At 40.1% G+C, this 26066-nt stretch overlaps 1 protein-coding gene across 1 annotated transcript in view; it reads left to right on the forward strand.

Moving 5' to 3' along the window:
- Window positions 1-26066, forward strand: part of SIK2 (salt inducible kinase 2) — a 123298-nt gene that overhangs the window by 84507 nt on the left and 12725 nt on the right. Inside the window, exons 4-9 of the mRNA XM_054441404.2 lie at window positions 836-997; window positions 13697-13821; window positions 14263-14386; window positions 16035-16255; window positions 17831-17983; window positions 25015-25179. Of these exons, the coding sequence (XP_054297379.2) occupies window positions 836-997; window positions 13697-13821; window positions 14263-14386; window positions 16035-16255; window positions 17831-17983; window positions 25015-25179 (950 nt within the window). The remainder of the gene's footprint in view (window positions 1-835; window positions 998-13696; window positions 13822-14262; window positions 14387-16034; window positions 16256-17830; window positions 17984-25014; window positions 25180-26066) is intronic.

The raw sequence follows: 26066 nt of genomic DNA on the forward strand, positions 1-26066 counted from the left end.
CTGCTTGCTGCTGACTGGTCTTGGGCTGTCACCATTTATTTGGACTCCAGTGAAATATGATTAGAAATACTTCTCCAGGCCGGGCATGATGGCTCACACCTGTAATCCCAGTACTTTGGGAGGCTGAGGCAGGAGGATCACGAGGTCAGGAGTTCGAGACCATCCTGGCCAACGTGGTGAAACCCCATCTATACTAAAAATACAAAAATTAGCTAGGCATGTTGGCAGGTACCTGCAATTCCAGCTACTCGGGAGGCTGAGGCAGAAGAATCATTTGAACCTGGCAGTTGGAGGTTGCAGTGAGCTGAGATCGTGCCACTACACTCCGGCCTGGGCAACAGAGCAAGACTCCATCTCAAAAAAAAAGAAAAAGAAAAAGAAATACTTCTTCAAAGTCAAGAAACTTGGAAAACACCATATTACTTTATCACTAATTATTGGTTTGGTTTTTTTTTTTGAGACAGAGTCTCACTCTGTCGCCCAGGCTGGAGTGCAGTGGCGCGATCTCGGCTCACTGCAAGCTCCGCCTCCTGGGTTCACACCATTCTCCTGTCTCAGCCTCCCCAGTAGCTAGGACTACAGGCGCCCGCCACCACGCCTGGCTAATTTTTGTAGTTTTAGTAGAGACGGGGTTTCACCGTGTTATCCAGGATGGTCTCGATCTCCTGACCTCGTGATCTGCCCACCTCAGCCTCCCAAAGTGCTGGGACTACAGGCATGAGCCACTGCTCCTGGCCAAAAAAAAAAAACTTTTTGAGGAAAAAAATTTCGTGACTACTAATAGTGGAGTTATTTTATTTTGGTGACTAATTCTTAATCCTGTCTTCATTTACAGACTATCTTGCTAATCATGGCCGGTTAAATGAGTCTGAAGCCAGGCGAAAATTCTGGCAAATCCTGTCTGCTGTTGATTATTGTCATGGTCGGAAGATTGTGCACCGTGACCTCAAAGCTGAAAATCTCCTGCTGGATAACAACATGAATATCAAAATAGCAGGTAACTGGGACACAGCTGGCTCTAATACGATCCGATGTGAGCCACTGCACTCAGTGTGTGGAAACAGACCTGCAGGCGCAGATTCAGCAGCATTTCTACCTGATGACATCAGGCTTTCTCAAAGTCCATTTTATTCATTTCCTTAGTTCTGTGTGTAATTAAAAGTAAGGGAATTAGTTCATTATTAATATACACAGGTCAGAGCTACATCTGGGGTCTGATGTGTCCAGATTCCATTGGCAGGGTTGGGGGGTGCTCTGCTGGAAGAGGTACATTTATCTTAGTGTCAGAGTGATTGGAGAAAGGACAGGGCTAGAGGAGCAATGCTGGTTGCTGGTACTCTGGCCTGCTCTCCTCATTATGACTGATGGCTACAGCCAGAAGCAGAGAAAAGGCAAAAGAAGTGATAGAGGTAGAATGAGAAATAGTTGAGACAGAAAAGCACCTTTCCTTGCTCTGATACGATAGGGTTTTGATTTATAACATGAAAACTAAGTTGGGTAGAGATTAGTTTGCCTGTTTTTCTCCTTGCCTTTTCACAATTGTAAAATGTTTTATATTCTCAGTCTCTTTATTTACATAGTCAGAACTCTCATTCACTCAATAAATATGTATCAGGTACTGTACTATGTTAAGTACAATATGATATGTGGAAATCATTTCACAACATATCCATATGTAAAAATAACATGTATACCTTGAATATATACAATTTTTGTCAGTTACACTTTAATAAAACTGAAAAATACAGTATGATAGTTGCAATTTTAAAAGTATATACAAACTGCGCGGGAGTATAGGTGAGGGAACAAGCAGTCTACCTGAAGAGTTAGGGAAGCTTCACAAAGAAGGAATTATTTCAACTTAGACTTGAGAGAGAAGTTAGAGAAGCTTGTCAGGAAGATAAAGAGAAGCAGAATGTTGCAGGCAGGTAGACAGAGATTGGAATGGTGGGGAACTGTGAATTCAAAACTGGTTACATGTAAAATCTGTAGGCATGCGGGATTGATACAGGGGGAGCAGATAAGTAAAGACCAGAATATGGAACATCTTGAATGCCATGTCAAAGATTTCATGGTTTATTCTGTAGGTAATGGGGAGTCTAGCCTACTGAAAATTATAGGGCATGGGTGGGGGTAAAGTGGAATTGGGATAACATGATTAGATTTGCATGTCAGAAATATGTCTCTGGCAGCAGAATTAAGAAAGGTGGGAGATGTGGGTGAGGTGGAAGACAGGAAGACTAATAAGGAATCTAGTGCAACAGTCCATTTAAGAAAACATGAGTCTGAACTAGAGCAGCAGCAGTAGAGGTTGAAGGTATGTAAGGGAGATTTTGTTTGACTTGGGTTTTGAAGAGAAAGAGCATGGGTTAAAAGCTTAGCAAAGTTACACATGGTGGTGTTTTGTTCTAAGATTGTTAAAGAAGAGCAGGGAGACATCCAGATGACAGGGGCTGACCAAGAAATTATTAATTGACCTGTTAGGTTGAATACTCATTGAACTTAGTAAGTTTAGGGACAAAGTAGCTTCCTCGGTTTGCTGTATTATGGTGTAAAATATAAGGTAAAACCCTCATGTTTGTACATTGAACTGATTTGTTTCTGTGCCATTTCCCATTAGTTTTTGTCTTAGGCAATTAGGGGAGGCAAATAATTTTTACTCATTTTAAATGTCAATATTACATATGTTACAGGATATGTAATGGATTTTCCATTCTGTAGTCTGTGATTTTTTTTTTCTAATGGGATTGCCTGAATAAGACAAAATGTTTTTCAGTTAATTTGTTATATTCATTTGTGTGTGTGTATGTGTATATATATATCACATGTATATACATATACATAAAGATTTGTATCAATTTGTCATTTTTGTTGTGAAAATGTGATGCACAAAATTAGAATGCTTTCATAGTTTATGTGTGTTCACTTCCATTTGTTTTTTTCCCTTCCTCTGCTTTTGGCCCTTCCATTTGGTGTCATTTATTTCACTCTTTTTTGCTAACCTTCTGTAATGAACTTCACTGGGATATTTTGTTTAATGCTCCTTGAAAGCATCGGCTGCCCTAAAATTGTCTTTTTCAGAGAAGGTCTTTCTTTTTTTTTTTTTTTTTTAAGTCCTTAGCTCTGTAGAAAGAATGGGGAAAACTCCTGCTTCACCTTTACATTCCCGTATTACCAAAACAAAATATTTACCAAAACAATAGCACAAAAGAGTTCTAGGAGTTGTTCTTTTTTTCCAAGAGAACCATTTTTTTTTTAATTTTTAAAATTTTTTTTTTACTTTAAGTTCTGGGATACATGTGCTGAATGTGCAGGTTTGTTACATAGGTATACATGTGCCATGGTGGTTTGCTGCATCTATCAACTCGTCATCTATGTTTTAAGCCCTGCATGGATTAGGTATTTGTCCTAAGGCTCTCCCTCCCCGCCTCCCCTCACCCCCAAAGAGGCCCCCGTGTGTGATGTTCCCCTCCCTGTGTCCATGTGTTCTCATTGTTCAACTCCCACTTATGAGTGAGAACATGTGCTGTTTGGTTTTCTATTCCTTTAGTTTGCTGAGGATGATGGTTTCCAGCTGCATCCATGTCCCTGCAAAGGACATGAACTCATTCTTTTTTATGGCTGCATAGTATTCCATTGTGTATATGTGCCACATTTGCTATATCCATCCTATAATTGACAGGCATTTGGGTTGGTTCCAAGTCTTTGCTATTGCAAATAGTGCTGCAAGAAACATACATGCGCATGTGTTCTAGGAGTTTTTTTAGGCAGAGAAAGGTTATAGGTGTGTAAATCATATGCTGTAGGAATTACAAAGTGCTGTCACTAACATCTCAAAAGAAAATGTCAAAGTAAGACACCAAAGAAACTTGCAAACAAAAAACACAGAATATTGCTTTGACGTTGTAACCAAGTTTTGCCTGGCTATAGTATGTCTATTATAATTCTGGCATAAAATATAGGTGGGTCAAATCAGTGTTTCTGATGTCATTGTGTGATATCAGGTCTTTGTTTTGTCTTTTTGGTTTTTATTTTTGTTTTTTAGTATCTAATCAAGCTCTTCTAATTATATAGAAGTCAGGTAAAAATTCAGATTGGTGAAGTTGTTCTCTCTGGTGAAGACAGTGTGATGACTCACATTTAATTGAGCCCTCACTATTTTCAGGTATTCTGCTAGATACTTACTTCATCTTCACAGGAATCTTGGGAGCCGCTTAGCTATTGCCAGTTACTAGATGAGAAAGCTGAGATGCAAAGAGATTAAACAATTGGCCGAGCTGACACAGATAATAAGTAGCAGACCTGGAATTCAAACCTAGGTCTCTCTGACCACAGTATCTGTCCTTCTCCCACTACACCATTTTGTCATTTCCAAGCATTCTGTGTCACTTCTTCCTAAAGGGGTACTCACTAATTGAATTTTGGGGTCCGTCATTCTATGGTTGTACATTTAGTGTCCCTGCTTCCATTCATTACAAGCAGAAACACACACACACATGCGCACAGAGTATATCTAAGCACTCAGATTTTCTTGCCCACACTTCTCTATCATCTCCACTATCCTCAAAAATTTTAGTAAATGTTTGTTAAGCTTCTACTCTGCTCTTGGACTAAGTCCTGGATATTCATACATTTCAAGACAAAAACAGCAGCAGTGACAAAAAGCTTAACTCTGCTCTTACCTCAAGGAGTTAATCAAATAAGAATCAGACCTTTAAGTTAATACAACACAAAAAGATCATTGTTTTCAGGGACATGAGGCTAGGAGAAAGACTAACTCTGTCTGGAAGAATCAGGGAAATTATTAGCTAACACTTGATTAACAAGAAGGTATTTGTGGCAGGATTGGGGATGGGGGAGACAGAGAAAGAAAGAGGGAGAGGCCAGGCGCGGTGGCTTATGCCTGTAATCCTAGCACTTTGGGAGGCCAAGGCGGGCAGATTGCCTGAGCTCAGGAGTTCGAGACCAGCCTGGGCAACATGGTGAAACCTCGTCTCTACTAATATACAAAAAATTAGCCAGGAATGGCAGCGTGCGCCTGTAGTCCCAGCTACTCGGGAGGCTGAGGCAGAATTGCTTGAACCCAGGAGGCAGAGGTTGCAGTGAGCTGAGATCCCGCCACTGCACTCCAGCCTAGGCAACAGAGCGAGACTCAGTCTCAAAAAAAAACAAAAACAAAAAGGAGAGAGGGAGAGAGAGAGATAGAGATCGAGGCTGGGGTATCTGCCTCAAGCAGGTGGATCCACACATGCAAAGGCTGAGAGGCCAGAGCGAATTGGAGTGGTAAGGCAACTGCAGGTATTAGCCAGTGAGAACGATAGGAAAAAAGCCAGGAGAGGTAGGCATGGGCCAGATCATTCACATGCCATAAAGTGTTTAGATGGATTCCAGTGTCTTTAAAGAATTTCTCCAGGATATTTATTTTTATCTGTAGATTTTATAACTTCTTGATGGCCCTGATTTTCTTTAAGGATCATCTTCTTATCTCTGAGAACTCTTAAATCTTAATGGAATCTAACACATGGGAAAAATAGGGCTCCATGGGAAGAAATTACAAGAACCCTTACAAAGTTATTCCCTCAAATTATATTTTTTTCTGGGGTTTTTTTTTTTTGGCTTATGAAAATCTCTTTAATTGCAAAATAAGCTGAATAAATGAACTGTTTTAGCCATCTTGTATATTGAAATCAAAGAGAAGCACAAACCAAAACTAGGTTTAAATTAAAATATTTTTGTGTTTATAAAACAAAATGGAATATAAGTATCAAACATGGTTCATTTTAATAAATAACAGAATCAAGGCTTTGAGATCAGTTTCCAGGTTATGTTTTCCCCGTGGGTAAAAACTTGAGACAGGCCGGGCGCAGTGGCTCACACCTATAATCCCAGCACTTTGGGGGCCAAGGCAGGCGGATCACGAGGACAGGATTTCGAGACCATCCTGGCCAACATGGTGAAACCCCGTCTCTACTAAAAATACAAAAATTAGCTGGGCATGGTGGTGCATGCCTGTAATCCCAGCTACTCAGGAGGCTGAGGCAGGAGAATCGCTTGAACCAGGGAGTCAGAGGTTGCAGTGAGCTGAGATCACGCCACTGCACTCCAGCCTGGTGACAGAGTGAGACTCCGTCTCAAAAAAAAAAAAAAAAAAAACAACTTGAGACACTAATGAGCCATGGATTCACCCACACCAGTGTGTACTCATTGCCTCAACTATGAGACCTGCGACCTTTGTAAAAAGTGAGTGTGAGGACATTCACAGTAGGAGGCTGAATGCAAAGTGATACTGGCTTTCAGTAGTTTTAGTAATTGCAGTACTATTTCCACCTGTTTTGGCCCTGGCTGTTCAGGCATTAAGTTGAGAATAAATAGATGAGGAATATTTAGTTTTATTCTTCAACTTTCCCAATCTAAAATGTTTATAATAAATACTTAAATAAGGGTAAAAATCTATGAATTAATCACATGTCAAACAGGGCTTCGTGTAGAGTACTGAGTTGAGTAGCAGTGCTGGTGCAAATTCTGGCTGTGCCACTTAGTAGCTATGACCTTGGGCCGATTATTTACACTCTCTAGGCCTGGGTTTCCATATCTATTAAATACAAATCTGTTTTTCAGGAACAGATTATAGGGATTGTTGATAATATTGGAGACACGGAGGCGATGTAGGGTAATAGGTCAGAGTATGGGCTGTATAGTTAGGATACCTGAGTTTGAATCCTGTCTCTGCCACTTACTAGCTTTGTGACCTTGACCACGTTTCCTGACTTCTCTCTTCTCAGTTTCCTTATCTGTAAAGGGAGAGTGATAAAAGTTCATATCTCATAGTAATTATTACTTACGTTAATATTTGTAGGGTACTTAGAACAGTGCCCGGCACATAGTGCTAGTTAACTGTTTGTTAAATAAATTGTTAGATAAAGCTCCTGGCACCATGTAAACACTCAATACAAGGTAGCTATTATTTGTATTCAATGTATAATTGATTCCCTGTGAAAACAAAGCCTTAAAATTTTAATAGCCATATAACCCTCTCAGCATGTTTTTTTAATTAACTAAGGCTTTAAAGCCTTGTTAATACAAACCTTTTAGGACCAAGGAAAGTTTTTCACATATTCTCATTTGTCTCTGGTTGATGCAACTTAATTTTTTGCTGAGAGAGACCTTAAATGTAATTAGTATTGTGTAATTAGCCTGATTAATCTGACCTGTACATCACGAGTCACTTGTCTTTAGCCCAAGAGGAATGCTTCCTTTCTGATTTGAGGCAGTGGCCCATCATTGCTTCTAGCAACCTTCCTACTTACTAGATGATGTTGAGTCAAGGTTTCTGTATATATGATTTCAGATTTGTCCCCTAGAACTGAAAAAGGGTAGGAGAGGCAAAGATAGGAAAAATATTTTTGAAAAATTTTTAAGTATTTTATTTTTATTGGGAAAATATTTATTGTAAGTCTTCCATTTGTTATCCTCCTGCCACTAGCGTTATGTAAAAAGTAAAAAGAGCTTTACATCAAAAAGCACAATGAAACTTTGTATCCTTAAGTCCTACTTAGCATTCCACAGTAAGCTGGGAATATGGAAGATGGCTTAAAGGGTTTGATTTGATTTGATTTTTTTTTCCCCTCTTCATTTCCCTTCCCCTTCATTTAAGCTAAGGAAGATTATTTATTTGCTTCTTAGCTCATTGAACTCTCTGACTGGACAAATAGATGTCTTACATTGGTCAGCAGGATCACATTTCATCTCAACTGTGATGATTGTTCCCTTCCCTCCTGTCAGATGGGAGAGTGACTGATGTTTGGAAATGAACTGTGCAACTGACCTTTTGGTGCTGGTGGGCAACAAAGTATGCATTGACGTCAGTGTTGGCTGATCCACATTCAGTTTGTGCAATGGGTCAGCTTCATCTCTGTCACTCTCCACCTCTCATTTGTCAGCTTTCATTTCCTCATAATTGTCTTCTTCACTCCTATTATAATTACAAAGGATGTGTAACTCTTCATCGAGCCTGGGTAGCTGAATTCTACTGGTAATTTTAGAAACAAGGATAAATTTAACCCTAAAGCCATCTGCTGCTCTGTAGGAGGATTTTTTAAATTATAAATTAGACATTATAACACACTGCTGGAGATTAAAAATTGCCTCAGTGGTGTTGATTCCTAGAAATCATTTACTTTTCCTTAGCTTGAAGATTAGTTTTCAATGTTTTGTGTGCTTTTTTCCTTTTTTAAAAAAAAGGACTTAGTTTAACCTAACAATTTTCTAATTTAGTCTCCTATTTAAATAAAAAACCTAAAAGTATTTAGCAAGTGTAATCTTTTGCAACAGTAAACATTGACAAACTGTCTAAATCTTCTGTATATTTTTCACCGCCTCTGTTTCATTCTGTTTTCCGGCTAGTCAGAGAGTGGTCTGGAGACCAGCAGCATGAGCATCACTTCAGAGCTTGCTACAAATGCAGAATCTGAGGCCCATCCCCAAATGTACTGATCAGAATCCGCACTTTAGCAATTTCCCCAGGTGATTTATATGCATGTTAGTATTTGATTTATTTCATTATTTCATTCCAAGAAACAGAATTCTCCATTTTGTATTTGGTTCCCATTAGACAACAATCATCAGAGTTAGCTTATTTACTCTATGCAAGACCCTCTTATTCCTAAAACATTGTGCCTTTGCTAATGGTGTTTGGGTACTGATAATTTATATAATTTAGTGATGACAGTGATAATGGTTTTTGTTAGGACCATATAGGCCAGTCAGTCACCTTTCAAAATACAGAGCAGGAAACAACAATAGCAGCTCTAGGGCTGTGTTCAGATATATCCTTGGTCTGCTGTGGCTGGTTAATTAAGTAAGAGATAGAGGACTCAGCTTTTGAGGCCTAGTTGATTTTCATGAGAGTCAATAACTGATCTATAATTAAAGACTCTACCCCTAATCCTCTTCTATAAATATTTCAGGCCATATAGAACCCAGGTGAGAGAATATGAATACAAATTGGAGAAGACTAAGGAGTCATGAGGCTAAATGCAATGTGGAATCCCTGAACTGAAAAGGAACACGTGACAAAACTCATGAAATGTTAAGTCTGTAGTTTAATTAATAGTAGTGAATCAGTGTTTTGATAATTGAAGCTTAGTTTTGATAATTATACTGTAGGTACGTAAAATGTTATCATTAGAGGAAGCTGGGTGAAGGGTATGGGGAATTCTGAATTTACTGTTGCAGCTCTTCTGTAAATCTAAAAGTATTTCAAAATTAAAAGTTTAAAAAAGTCAAAATGAAGCCACATGGCATGGCATAAATGTTTTGTTTATAATAGCAAGCAGAATGTCTGAGGAACATAGCCGTAGTTTTAGGTATTAACTTGCATATCAGAATTAAAGAAGATATTAAACTAGAAAGATGTTTGCTTTCTAGCAGGGCTAGGCTGGATCTGAGTCTGGTAGAGAGAGAGACGAATGCCCAAGTGATTGTTTTCATAATGTTTTCCAAAAGTCAGATGATGATGTGGAGTCTTATTATTTTGTGTTGTTGCAAGACTTCTGTGTTTGTACAGTGGTTGACATGTGTATGGAATGCTGATGTTTAATGAAGGAATGAATGAATGTGGTTAGTATGTTGAAGCATGAATATAGTCCATTTCATTTGAATAAATGGCAGTAAGAAATAAATCCTGCATTTTCACATTTCATTCCCCCCCTACTCATCTCCCACTTCACTATATGCATTTAGGCAGAAAGCTGCAGACTGGGTGAAGCAAGTTATCCAGATTCCTGTGAAGAAATTAAAAGGCTCTTATTTTTAAGTGCCTTTTGCTGCCACTTTTTAACCCTGACAATTATTAACTTCTTCAAACATAACTATTTTTGATATGCCAGTGAAAGACATAAAGGTGGTGGTTAACAATGAAGGCTCGAAGTAGTTAAACTTGGTTTCTATTCCACTGCTGCAACTTAGTAGCTAGCTGTATAACCTCTGGCAAAATACTTAACTTTATACCCTCACTTTCTCCTAAAATAAGGATATTTCATAGAGCTAAGAAGAAATTATCTTCAGAGAGCTTAAATCAGCTCCTGTCACATAGTAAAGTACTTTTAAGAGGTAGGAACAACATATTCATCTAGCAAATCTTTATCGAGCAGCTGTTGTCTGCAGATGATATGCTGAGAGCTGGGAGTACAGACTGTTGTCCCCCATTCCCTGTTCCCGAGGAACTTAGTCTGATGGGATAGACAGATAAGTAAAATAATAAATAATAATAGCAACGATAGCTTCTGTTTATTGACTACCTACTATGTTTCAATCGCAATATAATATCTATTTCTATTAATACAACTACTTCATGAAATGTAAGTATTGTCCCTATTTTTCAAATGAGGAAACCAAGGCTCCAAGAAGTTAAGTAATTTGTCCAAGATTACATAGCTAATAGAAAACCCAGGATTTGATCCCCAATCTGCCTAACACCAAAGTCTTCCTTAACCCATTCTTCAGATGATTACAAATACAGTGTTTGGCAGAGGGCAGTGGCTCACACCTGTAGTCCCAGCACTTTGGGGGCTGAGGCAGGAGGGTCACTAGAGCCGAGGAGTTTAAGACCAGCCTACACAACATAGTGAGACCTTGTCTCTACCAAAAAAAAAAAAAAAAAAAAGAAAAAAGAAAAAAAAATTAGCCAGGCATGGTGGCGTGAGTCTATGGCCCCAGCTACTTGGAAGGCTAAGGCAAAAAGATCACTTGAGCCTGGGAGATGAAGGCTACAGTGAGCTGTGATTCACACCACTGCCCTCCAGCCTGGGCAACAGAGCAAGACCAGTCTCAGAAAAATATATAAATATAACATTTGAAGTGCTTTGACAAGGTTATAGAAGACCTCAGCACATGTAATATTGTAACAGCTTAGTGAGCCTGTCTTTCAGTGTTTCTTTTAATATTCCTATAGACCCAAGTTTCTATATTCATATTACCTACAGAAAATAGAAATAACTACTTAGTACCACTCCTCTTGTAAGCGAACAGGAAGCTTTCTTTGTGCTAGATTTGTAAAGCAGAGTTTGAAACTGGGCTACCACGGGTCCAGAGAAGCGTTCCTAGCTCTTGTTCTCTTGCCTGTGAAGTGTACCATGAGAGCCTAAGGCAATAAAGAGGCCAGGCCACCTTCTTGACAGGCCTCTGTCCCATTCACTCCTTTGAGTTTATTTCACCAGCTGTGGGGAAGTTCAGAATCAAGTGGCTCTATAAGGGCTCCTGGAGACATTAAAACTTACCAATGGGCCAGGTGGTGGCTCACACCTGTAATCCCAGCACTTTGGGAGGCCACGGCGGGTAGATTGCTTCAGCCCAGGAGTTGGAGATCAGCCTGGGAAACATGGCGAATCCCTGTCTCTACAAAAAATACAAAAATTAGCTGGGTGTGGTGGAGCACACCTGTGCTACTCAGGAGGTTGAGGTGCGAGGACTGCAGTGAGCTGAGATCGTGCCATTGCACTCTAGCCTAGGCAACAGAGCAAGACCCTGTCTCAGAAAAAAAAAAAAAGAAAGAAAAACAACCTTACCAATGCTATTTGGAGAGTATCCTCAATTTACAGGCACTAAAACTCATCCTGTGATTATGGTTTAAAGTGCAGCAATTATTGTATGTATTTCAGGATCTCTGAACACACATCCGAGAGCTTCTTGTGCTGCTTTATCCTGTGAGTGAAATTAACATTTGAACATAGTCCTTGACTCATTTAACATCTAGTCCTTGACTCATGAGAACATCTAGTTTTTGACTCATGGGAACATCTAGTCCTTGACTCATTTGAGAGTATAGTTTTTCTAGAAAATTAGAAATATATATATCTGTATGTGTCCATGTGGGATATGATGTTCTAGGAGTGGTTAGTCATAGAGGTGGTGCTGTGAAGATAAGGCCTTTCTGACAGTCATTTTGGAAGGTGGACTGTGGAGCTGAGCTGAGGTTACATTGTAAAGAGAGAACTTCTCCCTGGCACCCCCTTTGCCTCACACTCCTGGATACCAAAGGCAGACCACAGTGTTGTTCACCAGGTTTAGACTGTATCTGAAGCTCTTTCCCCAGATGTACCCTCTTTTCTCTCCTAAACCTTTAAGCTCCCTCTAAATTTTTCTACCCCTCCTATCTACTTTTTTGGGACCTTTTTCTCTGAAAGGCAACAGTTGTTGGTAATGGTTTCACAGGAGGAGGAGAGCTGACCTTTCACGTCTAGTATGCTCTGGCATTTTACATTCTTATTCTCATTTAATCCTCACAGCATCCTATCTGGGTAGGTGGATTATCCCTACATTTATAGATATGGAAAAAATAACTTTCCTAGAGGACTTGAAGCTTGAAAGTGATAAAACTGGTAATCAGCTGTAGTTCTCATAACTTCATAAGTTGTACTCTTCCATGAAGCTGTAATAATGGGGATTGTTACTGTTATTACTGTTACTACTGCTTGCCACTAGTTTTTATGTTAGCAAGCTAAGAGAATGCTTTGCCTAAGGTGCATATGTATGTATGGTCTCAAGGTATGAATGGAGTGAGCTTATTTTAACACATGGGGCCTTTACAGCAACCTGCTGACTAAGTATATTTATCATTTTCACTTTACAGATGGGGAAACTAAGGCTCACAAAGACTGATCCAAAGTCACAAAGCCAGTCAATCTGTCTGGCAGTGGAGACTTGATCCAGTCTTTCTTGAGCCATCTCTTAAAGCTTACTGTGCATGCAATGCTGCGCTCCAGCTGGGTGGAGAGCCAGTTCCTGTCACTGAGACAGGCTCTTCAGTCAGGAGTATGTAGCAACATAAGACAGCATGAGTATAACTTAACAAGATAATAGGTATTTGTTTCTTCAGTAAGAACATGAGACTATAAAGGCTTTAGCGAAAGGATATGAACTTGCATTTATAACAATACTTACTAAATTTTTTAATGCATATTGAAAGCATCTAAGTAGTGGTTCCAGAGTGCATTCTCTGTATCAAAACTATAGAGTCAGTATGGCTAAGATCATAAGGAGAAGGCCATTAACTGTTTTGAACTATAATGCCACTGCTATCTATAAATTAGTAAATAAGTGATGGTGATAGGAGGCTTGTGGCTGGGCTATGTGGCCATCATATGTTAATGAGTTATTCAGATGGTTATCTGCCTAAAACAGGATATGTGGACCAACACTTAGAGGGTTGTTACTTAGGAAACACTGCACTCAGTTGCCTTCAAGGGTTATATATCTGGGGTAATGGCAGCCAGTCACTCAGTTGTGTTAGGTGAATGTCTTAGAGCTTTACTCATTTGTTTGTTTCCTTATAGACCATTTAAGATAAAGAGCTCTTTAGCAGTCATCAGGTAATTGAAATTCTAAGATTATCAAATACTAGTTGGGTTGTCCACTTTAAGGCTGATTTTCTTTCACACAATATAAAGTATTTTTCCAGTCTCTCGCTTACTCTCTTTGGGAAGAAAACTTGATTCATTTACACATTCATTCAGCAACATTCATTGAGTACTATTTGCTAGTCATTGTGCTGCCAGGGAAACATCACAAGATGCCATCCCAGTCCTCACAGTAAATAGTAGTGATATGGTTAATATAGCATATTATAAAATTTATTACAGAGAAATGCAGTATAGTTTGAGAACATAGATGAAAGTAACATTTATTTCCATCCCAATAGATTTCGGTTTTGGAAATTTCTTTAAAAGTGGTGAACTGCTGGCAACATGGTGTGGCAGCCCCCCTTATGCAGCCCCAGAAGTCTTTGAAGGGCAGCAGTATGAAGGACCACAGCTGGACATCTGGGTACTGCTTTGCTTTGCTGTGTTGTTAAATGCATCTATAATGATAATACTTGGTGCTCTGGCCCATCTTAGAAGCTCCTGGTACTTAACACATAAGCAGTATTTCATATTTTCCCCATCCACTGGACTATAATTACTCAGAGCATCTTGAAATGGATCCCTAGGAAAGAATTTCTAAGGATAGGTGTTGTCATCCTAATATCAGCAGTAATTTAAAGTTAAGTAGTAATCAAAATGATCAGATTCATATTCTTTGGTATTTATTATAAGATACTTATTGTAGTAGTCAGGGTTTTGGATTTTTTTCAAATTCTGAGAAAATAATAAATCCAGACACGAATTTTTCAGTCCATATGATTTCAAGAGCCCTGGGGATGTTCAGGAAAACAAAGAGTGTTTGACATTCTTGGTAGAAAAGTCTCTGCATTGTTTTCTTCCCTAGAGTATGGGAGTTGTTCTTTACGTCCTTGTCTGTGGAGCTCTGCCCTTTGATGGACCGACTCTTCCAATTTTGAGGCAGAGGGTTCTGGAAGGAAGATTCCGGATTCCGTATTTCATGTCAGAAGGTAATAAGCTTTTCATCTTACTAATGGTGTTTTACAGTGTTAGTGCTCCAAGTGAAATGCCTAGGTAAAAGCTTCTGTTTTTTCTAAGAGTTTGGGTGCCAAATAAAGTGACTGAGCTGTAGGTTAAAAGCTATAGAAAGAAGCACTCCTTTATGTAGGCGAGACAGGTTCCAGCCTTCTACTTGTAACTGAACACACAGCATTTCCCAGATTAAGAGCAGCATGTCTTCTCATTCATTCTGGGTCTATAAATGTCCCAGGTTTATTTTAGATTTGACGAAGCCCTTTGTAGATACAGATTCACAACCATTTTACTCCAATATGAAATGAATTTTATAAAATTAAATTTTTTAAAATTAAATAAAAAGCCAAACTGGCAAAACTCTGCTAAATTCAGATGATATGCCATAATCCCTGCCTGTTGTGTATTGAGCTGTTACCTAGACAGCAGTTAAGTTTACCCCTTAGTTTCATTTTGGTTATCATTCTTAACTCTTTTCTTTCTACTAAGAGTAGAAATAATAACTCTTCATAGTTAAGAGCATGGACTGTGAAGGCAGACTACCAGACTGCCTGGTTTTAATCCTGGGTCCACTGGTTACTGGCCATATGACTTTCACAAGTTTTATCTCCTCTCTCTCTGCTTCAATTTCCCCATCTATAAAATGGAAATAACAATAGCTCCTACTGCTCGGGTGTTGTAAGGTTTAATTAAATTAATCTGTCAGTCAGGTGCAGTGGTTTATACCTGTAAGTCCAGTGGTCTGGGAGGCTGAGGCGGGAGGATCTCTTAAGGCCAGGAGTTGGAGACCAGACTGGACAATATCACAAGATCCTGTCTCTACAAAAAAATTTTTTTTCAATTAGCTGGGTGTGGTGGCATGCACCTGTAGTCCTAGCTACTCAGGAGGCTGAGGCAGAAGGATTGCTTACAGTGAGCTGTGATTGCATTACGGCACTCCATCCTGGGCAATAGACTGAGACCCTGTCTCCAATAATAATAATAATAATAATAATAATAATAATAAAAAATAAGCATAATCTGTGTAAAGCACTTAGCACAGTGCCTGGCATATAGTGACAGGAGGTTAGCTTATGTGTGAGTGAAGAGCATCATGTCAGCTCAGAGAATATGCTAGTGCTCAAAGTTGCAGCAGTGCAGTTTTCTTGGTGTAGTCAGAAGTAAGTAATATTTTATGTACACTTTTCTCAGCTACAGTGACGTGGAGGAGAGCAGTAGCCCGTTGGAGAGCTCTTTGCCTCACTTACATAGCCTTAGTATATCAGCATTAGATATGACTGAGGATTGATTTATTATTTGCTTGTTCTAGGAATGAGGCTTATTTCTTTTCTTTAGTGGAAATCAAAGTCTGTTTCTAGATATTTTCAATTGTGAAATTCAGTAGAAAGTTTCATTTAGCCCAGAATCTGATAGACCTACACCCTCCTGTTTTTCTTAGGTATTTATTCACCATGTGAACTTGAGAAATATAAGTAGCCTGCATGTATTCATTTATTCATTTGACCTTCCGCTTTCCAGTAGAGGATACAAAGATTAACACCCTTGTACAAAGTCACATGAGTCAAGCAAATAACCCTGCAGTGCAAGGTGATTCTTGTGACTTTTGTAACATTGTGTTTTCTATAGATTGTGAGCACCTTATCCGAAGGATGTTGGTCCTAGACCCATCCAAACGGCTAACCATAGCACAAATCAAGGAGCATAAATGGATGCTCATAGAAGTTCCTGTCCAGAGACCTGTTCTCTATCCACAAGAGCAAGAAAATGAGCCATCCATCGGGGAGTTTAATGAGCAGGTTCTGCGACTGATGCACAGCCTTGGAATAGATCAGCAGAAAACCATTGAGGTAAAGTGATCAGAGATTTGACTAAAGGTATCAGGGTTCTACTGCACTTAGCTACTTGAAATTTCATGCTCACACCTGTCATCCTGGTCTTTTAGCACATGTATCCCCAGCGCCTAGGCGTACTGTTCAGTGTTCCCTATTGGTGACATCAGACTCTATTTATATTTGCTTTTATTCAGCATCTTAAATTCCTTTCTTTGCCCCCATCTGCCAAAACATTCAAGAGGAGGCATCTATAAAAGACTCAGAAAAGGCAAAGATGGAAGCTTAACAAATACAAGGTAGAAAGTTTCTTCCAAGATGAAGCATGAAGTTTTACATAGGTATTTAACTAGTTTGTATGGAACGTAAATGTGCAGATAGGCAAAGGGCCAAGCAGGAAACAAGAAGGATAGGTATCAGGTTTAAGAAAGCCGGGGGATTTAGATTGTGTACTGGAGAAACTAAGAAGGCAAAAACAGGTGGGCTCCTGATTTGGAAGTATTAGGGGTCATAGAACTGCAAAGGGTCATGAACCTGGAAAATTCCTCTTGGCTTTTATTTCTGTCCTCAAATAGTTAGCATACTTATAGGATATACGTATTTCTAATACCTTTGCGATAGTAAAAAAGCAAACAGTGCTCTTGAGGAAGAAACATAACAAGAAAGAATATCAAATGCCGCCTTGTTTGCCGTGAAAGGCCAAGGTTCCAGGCTGTGCTGCCTTTCCCCCGCCACGTAGCCATAAGTGAAACCAAACTGATTCTCCTGCTTTGCTCACTTTGCGCCCAGTGATGTTTTTCTGTACTTGTCCATGAAGTGCATCCTGAGCAGTAGCTGGGCGTGCGATTCCACTGACCTGTGATTTTTGCTGAGAGTGCTCTGCATCCTGGTGCCCTACACAGCACCCATGCCGACTGTCAGGTGGAATTAGAAGCCAAAGGAGCAGTTGTTTCTCTGTTCCTTCAATATCTGGGAAAGCTGGCAGGCTAGAGATGTGAACATTTGGGAAGCAGCTTTATTTTCAAGGTTTTAAGAGGGTGGGACTGCAAAAACAAGAGGAAAAAATTACCTAAGAACGGAGACATAGTGTCTCTCAATTTAGCATCCAGATGCCATTCTCCAGCCCAAAATAATCATCAGAAAGTTCTCCACATACTTTAACCATTCACTTCAGAGTTTTCAGTGGTTCAGATTTGTGTTGAAGCCATGGAATCAGAGCCTCGGGCTCAGGTTGCTAACTGACCTTACACCACCGTTACAGCTATGCGATGGGGCCATATGGCAGCATTGGGGAATGTCTACATGAAACAATGATGGCATTTTCTCTGACTGGAGAAAAATAAATGGATCTTGTTAATGTAAAAGGGTTAGTAAACCCATTTAAAGGGATCATCCTTTATATAATTAATACTAGAGACTTGAAGTTTTCTGCCTTCCAGTCACAATTTTGGAGCAGCTTTCATCTTGAGACACTTTGTTTTTCACCCTATTTTTAAGAGCACACAATTTCTTTCCTCTTTTTTTTTAGGCATGTGTAGATCATTGCATTGGTCTTTACAGTTCTTTGCCTTTACCACTTGTTTTTTATTTCAGTCTTTGCAGAACAAGAGCTATAATCACTTTGCTGCCATTTATTTCTTGTTGGTGGAGCGCCTGAAATCACATAGGAGCAGTTTCCCAGTGGAGCAGAGACTTGATGGCCGCCAGCGTCGGCCTAGCACCATTGCTGAGCAAACAGTTGCCAAGGTAATGCCCCCTTAGCTGAGAGTCTTATCTGTGCATGTGCCTGTTCACGTTTGATAGATTTTTCATCTTATACGCAGGGTTAGGATTTCATCCTCTACACTCCGTTTTTCTGTAAAGTTTCTGCCTGCCATTCACTAGATTCTCAAATGTTTTAGCACTTTCTCATTTTTAAGGCTTAACTTTATTTCAAACAGTTTTTAAAAAATTTTTTCATCATTCACAATGTTGAGAATTACTGTCACTAGCCTTTACATTCAATTCCATTTAACAAATTTTTATTGCAGATTTACCACGTGCGAGCTTCTATTCTTAGGCACTGTTGGGGGTAGGATATATAAACTACAGTCATTGCCCTCAGAGACATCGTGCTATAAAAATGAAATAAGACAAGATCATAAACAACCATCATTCAAAATAGGGAAAGATGAGAGCTGTAGCAGAGCAGGGACGGGGAGAGAGGGGCACATCTGAACGGGGAAATGGCATGTAAGACACATCTTCACAGATGGGGAGGACTTGGTCAGTGGTGAGTTGAAGCATTATTGTGAAGAGTTTTGAATGCCAAGGTAAAGAGTTTACTTACAATTCAGGAAGCAACAAGGACCTACTGAAGGCTGCTAAGCTGAAAAGTGATACAATTCTATCCATGCTTTAAGCTAATTAATCTGGTAGCATTATGAAGGATGGGTCAGGTAGAGAAAAGAAGAAATTTGGAGAGAGCAGTTAGGAGAGTGTTACAGTAGAGACAAGAAGTACCAAAGGCTTAAACTAATAGGGCACTGTTGGAAGTAGAAAAGAAGGAGCAAGTATAAGAACGATTTCAGAGGTAGACTCTGTATGAAGTTAGCAATGGTTCGGAGAGGCAGCTCAGTGTGGTGGTTAGAAGCAGGGACTCTGGAGCAGATCCCAAATTCTGCCACTTCCTGCTATGTGACATTTTAAGTTTCTTAAGGTCTTTTTGTTCCTTGGTTTCCCAAATGTGTAATGGGGATAATAATAGAATGCTATGACAATTAAATTAGTTAATATCTGTGAAATAGTTAATATTTGTGAAATACTATATGCCTGGCACATAGTAAGTGCTATGTAAGCACTTGTTATATAAAGTAATAAATAAATGTTGGGGAGGAAGGGACAATATGACTTAGAGATGCCTCTGTTCTTGAGCCAGAGCCTGAGAAAATAGGGGTGGCATTAACTCAGTTGCTCAGGAGGAAGATGTGGATCTTGATCCGAGGAGAGAGGCTGGGGCTAGAAATTTGGGAATCATCCAGAGGTTGAGATGAATGGTTGGTTAGTATGCTCCACTGACTTTCCTGTCTTTTTCTGTGAGTAACTGACTTTGTTCAAAACAAAAATAAGGGCAGAAGAGTTTTGACTTTGTATTTCTTTGGCAGTTTTACAAAATTTACAGGATTATAATAAAATTTTGCATTGGCATCTACAGAGTATGTTTTAAAAAGGAGAATTAAATCTTCTTGATTTTAGTAGATAAATGGTATATTTTGTTATACATACTTTATATATAAAATAAGAGTATTGGCTGGGCACGGTGGCTCACACCTGTAATCCCAGCACTTTGGGAGGCCGAGGCGGGTGGATCACAAGGTCACTAGATCAAGATCATCCTGGCCAACATGGTGAAACCCCGTCTCTACTAAAAATACAAAAATTAGCCGAGTGTGGCAGCGCGCACTTGTAGTCCCAGCTACTCGGGAGGCTGAGGCAGGAGAATCGCTTGAACCTGGGAGGCAGAGGTTGCAGTGAGCCAAGATCCCGCCACTGCACTCCAGCCTGGGTGACAGAGCAAGACTCCGTCTCAAAAAAAAAAAAGTGAGTATTGATACAGATGTAAGTAAAATAATGTGTCGATATAGTTCCAGATACTTGAGTTAGAGTATCTTTGAGCACTTGGAAATCTTCAAAGTTGAATGGTATTGCTTTCAAGACCGAGAAAGAAGGAGATAAAATGAAAAACATGTAAGATGTAGTGGAACTCCTTCCTTCTTGCAAATGCCACTAGACAAAAGGATAGGAAGCTGGAAAGCCCCCAGGGCCAGCAGGCTTTCCCTGCCAAGTTTCTTTATTCTTCTTAAACATTACGCAAGCGAGGGGGTGGTGAGGGGTTATATAAACAGTTGTTCCTGAGCACGTGCATGTGTTATTGTACACGATATCCTTTCATGTCTAGACTATGAGCAAATTCTCTGGCATATCTCAAATTATATTTAATTTGGCTTAGGGTTCAGATACATAACGTGACTTCTTATGTTCGATAATTTTTTTAAATTACCAAGCACTCTGTGTCCCTTTTACTTTATGCATTGACCCAAGTCTCAATGGAACCTGCTTAGTGTAACTGAAAATGCTTCTACTTCAAATGGAATCTTCAATGCTCATTCACATGCTTGCCTGAGAGCCTTCCGGATGCTGAGCAACAGGTCCCCTCCTCTCAGAGATTTCACATTTTGAGTTTTAGTGTTGAACTTGTTAAAAAATAGACTTCTGTTTTTATGGATATAAATGTGCCTAAAGTTTTAGTAAAGCCTTCTCACTTTAATTCCTTGATATTCTAATTTTTTTAAAAGAAGTGGCAAATCACTTGTTTCTTGATATAGTAGCAAAAATATTGAGGAAACAACATGATCCAGTCAATACAAAGATAATGTGAGCTGTGGAATCATGCAGACCTTGGGTTCCACACCAAGCTGAGTGACTTCGGGCAAGTCAGCGTCTCTGAGCTCCTGTGCCCTTAAATACAGAGTGGGAACAGCAATACATACTTCATTAGATTGCTACCAAGATACAATTAGTTAACCTGTACCAGGAATTTAGTTAAACAAATAGAGCACTGATGTGCGAGGCACAGTCCTAGCCACTGTGGCTTCAGAAGTACCCTGGAAACAGTCACTCCCCTTAAGAAGTTCATAGCCTAGTTACAAAATACCCATTATGGCCGGGCGCGGTTGCTCATGACTGTAATCCTGGCACTTTGGGAGGCCAAGGCAGGTGGTTTGCTTGAACCCAAGAGTTTGAGACCAGCCTGGGCAACATGGTGAAACGCCATCCTACTAAAAATACAAAAATTAGCCAGTTATGGTAGTACGTGCCTCTAATCCCAGCTATGTGGGAGGCTGAGGCAGGAAAATTGCTTGAACCCAGGAGACAGAGGTTGCAGTGAGCCGAGATCACACCACTGCATTCCAGTCTGGGCGACACAGTGAGGTTCTGTCCCAAAAAGTAAAACATAAAAAAAAAAAAATAAAGTACCCATTATTATTATTTAGACAACAGTAGGATTCCCATCTTAGATTTGGAGTGCTTATGTTTGCTGTATAACATGCAGAAAGTATTAGATCTAATTGAGTTCAGACTATTTAGAAAAAATATGTCATATCTTTTTCTCATACATTCTAACCACTAGTTTTGGTGGGGTTTTGGGGGAGGTTTTGTTTTTGAGATGGGGTCTCGCTGTGTCACCAAGGCCAGAGCACAGTGGCAATCACAGCTCACTTTAGCCTCAACCTCCTGGGCTCAGGCGATTCTCCCACCTCAGCTTCCCAAGTAGCTGGGACCACAAGTGCATGCCACCACGCCCAGCTAATTATTGTTTTATTTTTTTGTGGAGATAGGGTCTTGCTATGTTGCCTAGGCTGGTCTCGAACTCCTGGGCTCAAGTAATCGTCCTACTGTGGCCTCCCGAAGTGTTGGGATTGCAGGGCCTGATGAAGGTCACACAATTAGTGCCTAACCACTGGTTTTTAACAGTCCTTCCACTGCAAGTTTCCATCAGCTGGAAACAAACAAGAATGAAACAATCACCTCCAATTCTTTAATTACTGTTTAGAGGTTGCCCTTCACAACAGGTTGTGCCTGTTTGCTAGGGCTGCCATAACAAAATACCGCAGACCTAGTGGCTTAAACAACGGAAATTATTTTCTCACAGTTTGGGAGGCTGGAAATCAGGATGAGGGTGCCCTGAGGGTTGCTACCTGGTGAGGCCTGTCTTCTTGGCTTGTAGCTGGCTGTCTTTTCACTGGCTTTTTTCTCTGCGCAAGTGTGGAGAGAAAGATGGCTGGTGTCTCTCCCTCCTCTTACAAGGACACCTGCTGTGTGGGATCAGGGCCCCAACCTCAGGACCTCATTTAACCTTAATTACCGTCTTCAAGGCCCTGTCTCCAGATATAGCCACATTAGTGGTGAGGGGCTCAACTTGTGGATTTTGGCAGGATACAATTCAGGTCATAACAAGTACTTGCCTATTGGAATAGTAACGATTTTCCCATAGGAAAGAACATTATTTTCATTTTAATGGTTCTGGAAAGCACAAAGTCCAAAGAAGAGATTCAAAGCACTAAACATGTGGTCTAAAGAGTGATCACAATTGGTTGGACATAATTATGGTGTATTGACACTCTTAAAGAATATCTTGATAATATCTGCTTCCTTGGGATATTGACCATCTATTTATTTAATATTTGCTAATCAACTGTGTAATGCTGAGCATGCTGTCTGTATATTTATACCCTGTCTTGTTCCAAAAAGACTCCTTTAGTCCCCTCAGTGATCACAAGACTCCTAAAACCCACCATATTTCCTAGGAAGTGATTGTCACAACAAAAAGCGTTATTCCTTGATCCTGTCTATTATTCCTCTAACCGAGTTCACAGTCAGCTGTAGTAGTCCAGGTCGGATGTGAACACTGTCAATGACAGTGTGCTACGCTTGGTCTGGCACAGCACCGTCTGGCCATTTAAAGCGTCCAAGCTAGTGAGAGTCAGGGACGGAGCAGCGTGTCGTAGTTAGGGCGTGGGCATCTCATTTCCACATAGCACCCTCGGTCATGCATTGCCCTAATAATTCAGACTACCTTCGTAGAGAAGGAGCAGTCTAATAAAGTTGGGAAGTAGAAATCAATTCTTCAGTTTTATCCTTTGATTGAAAAGCTATTGATGGGGGTAAGAAGAATGTAGCAAATATACTTTAGTGGGAAGTGTAAATTTTACATATTGACTAGATAAAAATTTCACATAGTAGCTAGATAATTTAAATGCCTGACATTTGAAAGGAAAAAGTTGTTTAACCTCAGAAGTGGCACAGAATGTAAGCTTGAGGAATGACAACACAAGGAAAGCTATTTCTTTATCACACTCTGAATGGTATGCAGTTGTTTACTTGTTTATTTGTTTTGGCGCATCCATACCATTCTGACACTTTGCTAATGCTACTTTATCTTATACAGTATAGCCAATGATATTAATATTGGAATATACCAAATATAAAGTATGTTGAAAATATATTCAGAGTATATTCAAATATAAAATATATTTCTAACATATCCATCCATCCTTGAAAATCATCAATCCGAGATTCTAACTAGGAACCATTAGTATTTGAGAACGAGACTGCATTCATTTTGCAGTCTAATTCTTACATTCTTGTGATCATTTGGAGGCTTTAGGAAGAAGGGGAAAGGAGGAATTAATGTTACTGAGTTAAGGACATTGCATGTTACCTTTTACAGTCCTGACTTCACTGTGAAGTTGGCATTGTGCTCTCACAGTTGAAGAAGATAAGTTTCAGAGAAGTTAGAAAACCTGATTAAGATCACACAATTTGTAAGTGATAGAGCCAGGAATCAAACTCAGGTCTCGGGAGAGGAGAAGCTAGAATCTCATACCATTTTGTCCCTTTGATTTGTTTGAATTTAAAATTCACCATCCTGTATCCCTTGAAATAACTATAGCCGGAAAGATATAGGCCGTCCTTCTGCCTTTCGTAGTCTAGTATGATGATTGTTTTCTCAGATGTGGTACAGTGCCTGTTGTATTCAAAACACATCTAATAAATTATTCTGATAGTTTTGAAGGGATGGTGATGAAAGGATCATTCAGCAGCTTCATCTTTAAAATCAATCTTTGCCAATTGTCATAAGGACAAATTCTCTTTTAAATGAATTTTTTTTTTTTTTTTTTGAGATGGAGTCTTGCTCTGTCGGCCAGGCTGGAGTGCAGTGGCACAATCTTGGCTCACTGCAAGCTCCGCCTCCCGGGTTCACACCATGCTCCTGCCTCAGCCTCCCAAGTAGCTGGGACTACAGGTGCCCGCCACCACACCCAGCTAATTTTTTTTTTTGTATTTTTAGTAGAGATGGGGTTTCACCATGTTAGCCAGGATGGTCTCGATCTCCTGATCTCGTGATCCACCCGCCTTGGCCTCCCAAAGTGCTGGGATTACAGGCATGAGCCACCGCGCCTGGTATGAAATAATTTTTTAAAAGAAGCATTTGTAATGCTTGTTTCCCTAGAGTAGTTAACAAAGGAGACATGAGAACAGACTTCAAACCATCAGGAGCTTTCTATAGTGGGTTGACTTTAAAAACATAGCTTGCAGTAAGCGTGTCTCCTTCCACTGGGCCAGCAGGCTGAGTCCAGGCTGTGCATCTCCTTGAAGGAAGGAAGATGTTCCTGTCACCCCATGTGACTGCTGCTTCTCTTTCTTCCTCTTCGCATACACCCTACCAATAAATATATACCATCTCACCTACACCAAAAAGGCAGGTAGGGCAGGCAGAGACACAGCACTGACTCCAGCGTCCCTTGTGTTGTAGTTACTTGTGGGTGTGTATATATCTGTCCCTGGTTTAATTTTGAGCTCCTATGATTTTTCTATTCTTTATCTGTCTGGGTATTATATTTAAAGAAAGAGACAAATATGTTTGTTGAATTGAATGAGGAACATTCTTGATTCCTCACAAAAGCTAGCTTTCTCGTCACCTGCACGAAAGTCAAGCATCCCCTCAAGAGGCAGAAATGAAACTCTGTACGACCCTCTTTCAGAGTAACCGATGGCTGAGTCTGCTTCAGATCACTGCCTGCACCATATATATATTTCACTAAATCTTTCTGGAGTTTCCAATAAATATTCATTCTTTAATTGCCACAGGAAGAATTATTTTATTCTTAGAACTTTGTGTATTTATAGAGAAGGTATTCATGTTCCCAAACTGTCTGTTCTTGCCATATTTACAGGCACAGACTGTGGGGCTCCCAGTGACCATGCATTCACCGAACATGAGGCTGCTGCGATCTGCCCTCCTCCCCCAGGCATCCAACGTGGAGGCCTTTTCATTTCCAGCATCTGGCTGTCAGGCGGAAACTGCATTCATGGAAGAAGAGTGTGTGGACACTCCAAAGGTACGGCTACGTTTGAGAGTCTCGGAACTGGCAGTTTGGCGAGAGATTCCAGTTTGGTCCACAAGTGTTGTATTTTGGCTTTATTGAACTTTATCATTTCCTGAAGTCACTCAGGAGTGACGCTTTTGTGGAGAAAAACCTAAGAGCAGTGTCCAGGCTCAACTCTTGTCAGTGTTTATCATTACGACCAGTGTGACCATTACGTAATTTGTCAGACCTCGTGGACTTCTGAAAAGTCCTCCCCGTCTTTCTCCCTCACTAATTCCTTCTCTCTTCAAGTTTCCAGATCTCTCACAAGTGTTTGGTTTGTTTGCTTGTTTTTTCCCTAACAAATTAATGCTAAAAACAAAAAAATTAACTTTCATGCCAAATTGGGCTTTGTTTATTACTATTGCCGCTCTTCTGCATAGGTACCTCAGGTACAAAATGATGGGCCATCTTTTGTGATCAGTTATACATGTTTTTTTGTCCAATTTGGAAATGTTTAAAAGTTAGCGTGCTGGGCCAGGCACAGTGGCTCAAGCCTGTAATCCCAGCACTTTGGGAGGCGGAGGAGGGCAGATTGCCTGAGCTCAGGAGTTCCAGACCACCTTGGGCAACATGGTGAAACTCCATCTCTACTAAAATACAAAAAATTAGCCAGGCGTGGTGGTACACACCTGTAATCCGAGCTACTCAGGAGGCTGAGGCATGAGAATGGCTTGAGCCCGGGGGGCCGAGGTTGCAGTTGAGCCAAGATCGCAGCACCACACTCCAGCCTGGGTGACAGAGTGAGACTCCATCTCAAAAAATTAATAAATTAATAAAAATAAAAGTTAGTGTGTGGAAGGAAGTTGGCATTTAGGATACAGAAGATGACAGCTTCTCTCATTCATAGATGTCTCTTT

This window comes from Pongo pygmaeus, chromosome 9 (assembly GCF_028885625.2).
Source record: "Pongo pygmaeus isolate AG05252 chromosome 9, NHGRI_mPonPyg2-v2.0_pri, whole genome shotgun sequence".
Lineage (NCBI taxonomy): Eukaryota > Metazoa > Chordata > Mammalia > Primates > Hominidae > Pongo > Pongo pygmaeus.